At 35.8% G+C, this 9,577-nt stretch overlaps 1 protein-coding gene across 3 annotated transcripts in view; it reads left to right on the forward strand.

The window, feature by feature from the left end:
- Positions 1-9,577, forward strand: part of LOC108734891 — a 70,799-nt gene that overhangs the window by 32,848 nt on the left and 28,374 nt on the right. For 2 of the 3 annotated variants that reach the window (XR_001937468.1, XM_018466649.1), the window contains exons 2-3: positions 5,042-5,269; positions 8,301-8,600. Coding sequence is in view for 2 of the 3 variants with exons in the window: in XM_018466649.1 (XP_018322151.1) it covers positions 5,042-5,269; positions 8,301-8,600 (528 nt within the window). In the remaining variant the exon portion in view is untranslated. The remainder of the gene's footprint in view (positions 1-5,041; positions 5,270-8,300; positions 8,601-9,577) is intronic. The other variant, XM_018466651.1, reaches the window with a different exon arrangement.

A 9,577-nucleotide genomic window follows, 5' to 3' on the forward strand; every position in this document is an offset into this window, starting at 1 on the left:
TGAGAAAGATGAGACGGACGAAATGAAGACAGAAGAGAATGAAAGATTATCTGTGGAATATTACTGCCCCAGCATTTGCCTAAGTGATCCAAGGAAACCACAGAAAAACTTGGACCAAGGCAGACGGACCCGGAATCGAACCGGCGTCCTCCCGAATGCTAACCAATGGTCTACAGCTCTATGTCATGCCGCTCGGTGAGGATAACATACCCAATTGTACAAATTTTAAAATTTTAAATCGAGGTAGTTTCTGAAAACTTCTAGTGTTCTGTCACCGTAAGACATACCATGTGTATGTAATTACAATACTACAATTCATCATCATCATCATAAGGTCGTCAGTCTTAAGACTATTTGGACACGCATCTCCACTCTTTCCTATCCTGAGCCAATCATCGCATTTCCCCAAAACTAGAACAAGCCACATCCTTAACAATTTGCGAACAGTAATTTAATCTGAGTCAACCTCCAATCCTCTGAACTCCTAGTTCTGGCTCTAATATGTCTCTGACTAAACCTTCATGCCTGAGATAGTGTCCTACCAAGCTATCTCGCCTATTTCTTATTGACTTCTATAAAGTCCTGTGTTCTCCTATTTTTTTAAATACCTCTTCATTTCTAAACTTCTCTAACTACGATATCCTCATCATTCACCTGTAACACTACATTTCGAATGCTTCTAACCGCAAAGCTCCTCGCTCCAAACATACACCTTTAACAATCTTTTTATTGAAGGCGACTCAATCCTGCGTTAGATTTCGCTTTAGATCCCTATTACTCCTTCCAACCTGTCTTATCTGACTTACTAGATACTAATTCCATCCTTCTAGGTACAATTCTAGTTAAGATTTTTGACGCATAGGAAGTTAAGCTAATTAATTAAACATACGATCTGTAATAAAATAATTCGAAGTGGTCTGTATTCTGTCGCAACTGCCAGACGCGGATCGCGATTTCGATCTTTTTGGATCTCATCAGCGCGTCGCAGGCAGCTCCGACAGAACACAGACCAACTTTTACCTGCCGCCTTAACAGCGTGTTTTGGAAAATACGACAAATGGCGCTGTAAACGCCATCTGTAGTACAGTGCTACATTTTAGGATTTCGTATGCTTCAACAAGGTCCATTTAAATGTATGGATATTTACATGCTGAAACGAATCCCGGCGTAGCTCACCTCAACGAGGTAGGCACGTTACCATAATCGAATAAAATAATTCGAAGTGGTCTGTATTCTGCCGAAACTGTTAGACGCGGATCATCTGTACTACAGATAGCGTTTACAGCGCCATTTGTCGTAACTTCTAATACGATCTGTAACCTATTGTCCTTCATTTTCGCCTGTATCCCATCTATAACCGGCGCCTTATTATTCTTTATGTTGTTTAATGCTACATCGAGCTCTTCTCTCAGTATGGGATAACCTAACTCATCTATCTCCACACTATCTTCCTTCTCTAATATATCTCCTAACTCATGGCCTGCTTATAGGTTCTTTAAATATTCTTTCCACCTATCTGCCTTTTCCTAATTTTCTATCAAAATGAACCCTGCCTTGTTTCTTATATTATTACGACTGTACTCTACATCTCTAAAATTCCTTTGAATTATACTATGCGCCTCATCGGTCTTCTACCTCTTTACACATCCTATCAATCCACTGTTCCTTGGCTGCCCTACATTTCCTAATTATTTCCAACTTTATAGCCTTATACAATTTTTACCCACGAATTACTTTCTAGCGATCCTATATGTATTATTCTACAATATTCACTCTAGAAGTCTCCAGCTTCTGGCCAACGAACTTCACTAATGCCTACTTTACCTAATTCTGGTCTATTCATCTCAACTATCAAATTTTCCAATTTCCCTACTTGCCTCATTCCACGCTTCGACTCGTGAAATATTGCACTTATTGATGACATCTCACGAGGTAGTCCCCGCCCGGACATCCGAATGGGGGACTAGTTTACGTCCGGAGGACGCCATTATTTAATTTGTATAGTTGTACGTTTTACTCGGGATCAAAATGTGATGATTTCCCGTTGCCTTCCACATCGCGTTATTGTGCATCAGAGTGCCATACCGATCCTCGTGATCTCTACCACCCTTAGTGCTGAAAGAGCTGGTGCCCCATTTCTGTAACTTGTCTTAGTCTTGTTTCTCTTTAAGAACCCCCCCCCCCGTATGGTTGAACCTGTGTTTCGGCTACCTGAGTCATCGAAACTCGTAACCCGATCCACCCACTATCTCCCGTCAAGTCCCGTCGGATCCAATTACAATTAAAGAATTATTTTTTTTATTGTTTTCAGATTTTTCCTTTTACTTGTTATAAACGAATTTATTTCTTGTTAAAGTAAATAAGTATCCTACAGATTGACTTTAATTTTAATTAATTAATTAATTTTTCTACAGCTCCAAGGGATTGCAAACCTGAACATTTTATATTAATTTCAAGTTGATACCTGCATGTGTTCCTAAGAATGAGGGAGAAAGACACAAACAGACAGCCGGACAACGAAGTAATCTTAAAAGGTTTTCTTTTTCCTTTTTTGAGGAACGAGACCCTAAAAAATGCCATATCGGACGGAGTCTGGAAAGCATTCATACTTGAATTCGCAATTGACCACAAAAAGTGTACATGTAGTAATTGTGCGCTCTCATTCTAGAGTAATTAAAAACAATAACAGAATTATAAGGGATTCTTTTAATTATCACTGTGGAACGTGCTGCATTTTATACATTTTGCGGAAATATAGAAGGAAATTTCGACAGACGTTTCTGTTGACATGAACCAGAATACCTGAATGCCGTGCTGTTTTGCATTAATTCGCGACAATCTGTTTAAGAAAACATCTCCAACTGAATGCTTTGAATCACGCGGCTTCCTGGCGAGACAACAGACGCATTAATCTCCTAAGACATTTTAACGAAGGCTTCCTAGAGTTACGCTACACTAATTGGAAATAGAGGCACAACAATTAATTAGTGTCTTTAGAAACAATTAGCGACAGTCTCAGACTTCACCCTGTAATTTTATAGTCTGCGCAATGTTCTATAATCTACGCGAAAAAGTAACGATCATGACAAAATTTTTTAATTATGTATGTAAGAGTAAGTTTCTTCAAATGCTTGATTTTGGTGGAAAAAGTTAAAATATGGTAAATAACCAAAGTTCTCAGATTTACTTAAGTTCGAATGAGAGAGCGTACATTGCCAATTTCTCACGCTTACCTAAGAGAGTTGAAATGAAAACATATACATTCGAACAGACCATAGGAACCCAAAAATGGATGAGTAGTTTTTTCGAACTACTTCCTATTCGATTGGGTCGCAGTCAAAACACCCTCTAGTAAATAGTTACGAAACGCTATGTATGTGAACTGTTGTAGTTTTGATGATCATGAAATTATTTAGGGGTTTTTAATTGAATAAATTTAGAGACACTATAGTACAGTTTCAGGGAAAAGCTTAAGCTATTAGAGCTAAGTGTGCTAATTATTATAGAATGATTGTTAGTTTTACTGTCTCTCAAGTAATAAGTAGTGTTGGCAAAATATTGTTAATGAATGTTAATATTGTCCCTGTGCAAATAACTTTATTGTTGGAGCATACGTAATCCTCAAATGTAGCATCGTACTACAGATGGCGCTCACCACGCCATTTGTGGTATTTTAGAAAACGCGCTGTTAAGACAGCAGGTAAAGGTTGGTCTGTGTTCTGTCGGAGCTGCCTGCGCCGCGCTGATGAGATCCAAAAAGATCGAAATCGCGATCCGCGTCTGGCAGTTTCGACAGAATACAGACCACTTCAATTATTTTGTTCGAACTTTATTATAGTTTAGGGCTTAAATCTATTTCCTTGTATTTCATATGTTGATATTTTCCAAATTTTATTCTCTTACTGGTTCCCTACATTAATCTAAAAATTTCCGGGACTTCCAGCCCTCTCACCCCATTATAATGCTACTAGTAACTTCTTTTCGAAAATACTAACACAGTTATAGGGTCTATTTATTTTGTATAGTGTTTGTCAAGTGTTGTATGTTTTAAGTTAAAAGTACAATTTTGAAACCAAAAGGAAATCCTATTTGGAATTATTTTGTTAATATTGCAAAAAACTGTCAAATGCAAAATCTGTAGCAAAATATTCGCAAAAACGGGGCACCATCATATTATTAAAGAGTCACCTGAAATCATTACACTTCTACTTCCGCATCCGCTTCCGCTTCCATTTCCGCCCAGTCTTACACCTTCCATCTCAACCGCCACCCTCTGTATGACCGTTCCATCTTCTAGATAGGCATTTACTATTTTCGCTTGTAACACCTTAAATCCCCATTTCCAATTCACCACCACCACCACTATTACCACTTTTTCTCAGTGGTGATGAAGTTCTTGGATCTCCTCTACATCCTACATCCCTACCATTCCCGCCCGAGTAACAGTCCCATTATCTAAGCAATTTTTAAATAATTACCAAAAAATACCTACATAAGATTAATTTTTGTAAATAAATATGACAATCATTACTGTCATACAAATTTGTATCCCTATTAACAAGGTTTTTTATAATTTTATCTTCAGTAAAATGTTATCAGTAGTTTCGAAATTAGCAGGTAAGAACAGAAGAAATAAAACTTCTCCAATTTCGAAAAATATTTTGTCGAGTTCCTTTCGTGACTAAATCCTAAATGTAAATAGAAGTATAACTTTAAACGAATAGAAATCTCTTCTTTTTTCAAAAGCCATTTTAGTTATTCAGCTTTTGATTTTCACTATAATTATTACAACCTTTAACTTGAAAGTGCTCTCGACCATGTTTTTAACTCTTTCAACAAAAGGTGTCTTGTTCCTGTTTTATTTCCTTCCCTCATTTTCTCAAAGTCTGCAATCTGAGGCTTTACAGCACACTCGTTTGTTTTAATTTTTACCGCGGCCTGGGAAAGTGCTTTTTAACTATTTCCATTAGCTCACATTATTTCTTATTTTGCAATTATGCACTTAACGATAATGTGTATATTTAAGTGAGTTTAATTACAGCCTTTGCATCTACTACATCCAAAGAAGCGGAAGTTCAATGTGCAGAAAACGGAAGATTTTATCGGAAAGAGGAAGTTGGCGATGATGCATTCGAATGCTCCAAATATTTCCTGTGTTTGGACGGGGAGGAATTTGAGTTCCGGTGCTCGCAAGGATTGCTGTTCGACATTCATCGCCAAACGTGTGAACCAGAAAAACAAGTTAATAACTGTAACGTCACAGTTAAAGGTAGGTTTGAAAGAGACAATTTTTAAACATACGAAAACCATAAAATTTTACCAAACCTTTTCTAATCAATATAAAAGCACCCCTGCTGTAACTCTATGCTTTAAAAGTACATTAAACCCAGTCAAAAACAGTTACTTTAAATAAGATTGGTTACTTCAAAACGAAATAAAATACAGTTTATTTACACACTTTGTCAACAATAGAAGAACCTTTCCATAGTAAAGTTAATTACTTAAATAAAACTAACCAGGTCTCAATTAAATTATATGTCATTATGTCATCATCATAAAGTCATCAATCCTAAGACTGGTTGGACACGCTGCTCCATTCTTTCGTATCCTGAGCTAATCTTCGCATTTCCCCAAAACTAGAACATCCGACATCTTTAACTTTTTTTTAATTTGCGAACAGTAATCTAATCTTGGTTTACGTCTACTCCTCTTTATCTCCTGTTTCTGCCTCTAATATGTCTCTGACTAGCCCTTCATGCCTGAGAAGGTGTCCTACCAACCTATCTCGCCTATTTCTTATTGAGAATCCATAGAGTCCACCGTTCTCCTATTATTTCTAATACCTCTTCATTTCTAAATTTCTAACCTTCTCTATCAACGGTATCCTCGTCATTCGCCTGTAACACCATATTATCGAAAAACTGATTCTGGGGATGCGCTTCTTTATATCCTTTTTTATTTTTATATTTTATATAACACGATATAGGATTGAACCAGCCACATAAACGCTGGTTTGTATGGCACAAAATTGGAACTGAAGTTAGGACTCTTTCAAGCTTATTTACATGATACACATTGAAAGACATCATCATCATAAGGTCGTCAGTTCTAAGACTGGTTGAACACGCACCTCCACTCTTTCCTATCCTAAGCTAATCTTCGCATTTCCCTAAAACTAGAACATCCCACATTATTAACTATTTGTAAACAGTAATCTAATCTAAGTCTACCTCTTCTCCTTCTAACTCCTGTTTCTGCCTCTAATATGTCTCTGACTAGACCTTTAAGCCTGAGAAGATGTCCTACCAACTTATCTCGCCTATTTTTTATTGAGAATCCATAGAGTCCTCTGTTCTCCTATTATTTCTAATACCTCTTCATTTCTAAATTTCTAACCTTCTCTATCAACGGTATCCTCGTCATTCGCCTGTAACACCATATTATCGAAAAACTGATTCTGGGGATGCGCTTCTTTATATCCTTTTTTATTTTTATATTTTATATAACACGATATAGGATTGAACCAGCCACATAAACGCTGGTTTGTATGGCACAAAATTGGAACTGAAGTTAGGACTCTTTCAAGCTTATTTACATGATACACATTGAAAGACATCATCATCATAAGGTCGTCAGTTCTAAGACTGGTTGAACACGCACCTCCACTCTTTCCTATCCTAAGCTAATCTTCGCATTTCCCTAAAACTAGAACATCCCACATTATTAACTATTTGTAAACAGTAATCTAATCTAAGTCTACCTCTTCTCCTTCTAACTCCTGTTTCTGCCTCTAATATGTCTCTGACTAGACCTTTAAGCCTGAGAAGATGTCCTACCAACTTATCTCGCCTATTTTTTATTGAGAATCCATAGAGTCCTCTGTTCTCCTATTATTTCTAATACCTCTTCATTTCTAAATTTCTAACCTTCTCTATCAACGGTATCCTCGTCATTCGCCTGTAACACCATATTATCGAAAAACTGATTCTGGGGATGCGCTTCTTTATATCCTTTTTTATTTTTATATTTTATATAACACGATATAGGATTGAACCAGCCACATAAACGCTGGTTTGTATGGCACAAAATTGGAACTGAAGTTAGGACTCTTTCAAGCTTATTTACATGATACACATTGAAAGACATCATCATCATAAGGTCGTCAGTTCTAAGACTGGTTGAACACGCACCTCCACTCTTTCCTATCCTAAGCTAATCTTCGCATTTCCCTAAAACTAGAACATCCCACATTATTAACTATTTGTAAACAGTAATCTAATCTAAGTCTACCTCTTCTCCTTCTAACTCCTGTTTCTGCCTCTAATATGTCTCTGACTAGACCTTTAAGCCTGAGAAGATGTCCTACCAACTTATCTCGCCTATTTTTTATTGAGAATCCATAGAGTCCTCTGTTCTCCTATTATTTCTAATACCTCTTCATTTCTAAATTTCTAACCTTTATCCACGGTATCCTTATCATTCGTCTATAACACCACAATTCGAATGCTTCTAACCTTTTCTTTTCAGCCACGCCCACCGTCCATGTTTCGCATTCGTTCAATGTCACGCTCCAAGCACATCTTTAACAATCCTTTTCAAATTTCTAAATTAACCGTTAGCAGGCATAGAAGTGCGTTTTTTTTTATTGAAGGCGACTCGATCCTACGTTATCCTTTGCTTTATATCTCTACTACTTCTTCCGTCCTGACCCATCTGACATCCAAGATACTGATAATCCGCCACTTCTTCTAATTTTTCGTCTCCTATCTTTATATTCACTCTTTCCGTAATTTTTCTTGATTTACATACCAGTATTTTTATTTTACGGTAATATCGTCTTCTTTAAATTTACTCGTGTTACTATGAGTACTGCTACAGTCATAAACCTGATATGCTGATCAGGAAAGTAAGGATCTATTTCAATCCGTAGCTCGCTTTCGTAACATGTAATCGCTTGCAGCATTTTACTGATTAGAAATTCGAGGCTCTGGCATCGCATAAGAACTTTTACTTCAGAAGTATACTGGGAATAAAATTATTTTACTTGGGAAGAATCTCTGAAAAAATACATACGTATATACACACTCCAAACTTTGAGAAAGGTGAAGAAGTGTGAAGCAAATGCTTGTACAAGTTCTTTATTAATGACACAATAAAAGCATGGTCCTTCCTTTCATTAACGGCGTTCCTTTTTCCTTTTGAAATCCACTGGTAACTTCCATTAACAAGTCTTCCGTTTTATAATTTGCTGTGATTTTATCCAGCACACTTACAAAAGACGCACTTGTTTAAAATTTCAGCAGAATTCCATTTTTCATCGTCAGAGGTGCCACGGAAAGTATTAGAATTATCAGCAACAAAAATAAATTATCGTGCACAAGTACCACGCACCGCTTCAGAACCTTTTGAAAATTGTAAAAACGACGAGATAGAATGCGACAGTGGCGAATGTGTGTTAATTGACTACGTGTGTGATGGATATCCGGACTGTGCTGATGGTGATGATGAAGAGTCGTGTGATCCTGAAAATAATCCTAACCTTGCAACACCATGCGATACAACTATGTGCCGACTACCGGATTGTTATTGTTCAAAAGATGGTGAGTTTTCGTGAATTTGATAATTAAAACAAACTTCATTAATCCTGCACCAACGAAAGTTTAAATTATACTTCAAAAGTATTTTATTATTTACATTTACTCTACCCCTTTCGATTTTATACGGTTGATGAGCCATATTTTTAAAATATTCCTTTGTAAAAGTAGAAGTTCACTGTGGCCACGTACTTTACACACTTCTATTACGGTCATTATCAACGCAAGACTGATTCTAACATATTAAAATTTGACAATTTATACACTTTGAATTATCAAAATGGGTGTTGTTAATAATTATTTATACCGAATCTAAAAATTTAAAAGATGATGGGGGGTGAAGGTGTTATAGAAAAAAAAATGTAGACATAGGAAGGGTTAGAAGAAAAACCTATATATGCAAAAACCACTTTAACTAATATTGTAATTTGGTTTAATGTCGTGAGTGAATTAATTTACATAACCTCAAATTAATGAGGAAAAATTGTTACTGCTGTCACTCTCTTGCTGATAACACAGGCCAACAAAAAAATGTTTGTAAAAACTTTTTAAACTAATTTACCTAAATCTTATGTATTGTTTAGTGCTGAAATCGTGTTCGATATCAGTTTTTTTTTATCACCCACAATTTTCTCACAATATGACATTGTGTATTGTATAATTGTATATTTCAAAATCATCGGGAATTTTGTGTTTTTTCAAAAACTACACAGGCCAATAAAAAAATGTTTGTAAAAACTTTTTAAATTAATTTACCTAAATCTTATGTATTTTTTAGTGCTGAAATCGTATTCGATATCAGTTTTTTTTTATCACCCACAATTTTCTCACAATATGACATTGTGTATTGTATAATTGTATATTTCAAAAAATGGGGAAAAATTTGATAATTAAAAATTAAAAAATTTAGTTCTTAATAAAGTTAAAATTTTCTCTTACAAATAATAGATTACTAAATATTAGATACATGTTTTTTTGTGTTT

Source organism: Agrilus planipennis, unplaced genomic scaffold (genome assembly GCF_000699045.2).
Source record: "Agrilus planipennis isolate EAB-ADULT unplaced genomic scaffold, Apla_2.0 scaffold84, whole genome shotgun sequence".
In the NCBI taxonomy this organism is placed as follows: Eukaryota; Metazoa; Arthropoda; class Insecta; order Coleoptera; family Buprestidae; genus Agrilus; species Agrilus planipennis.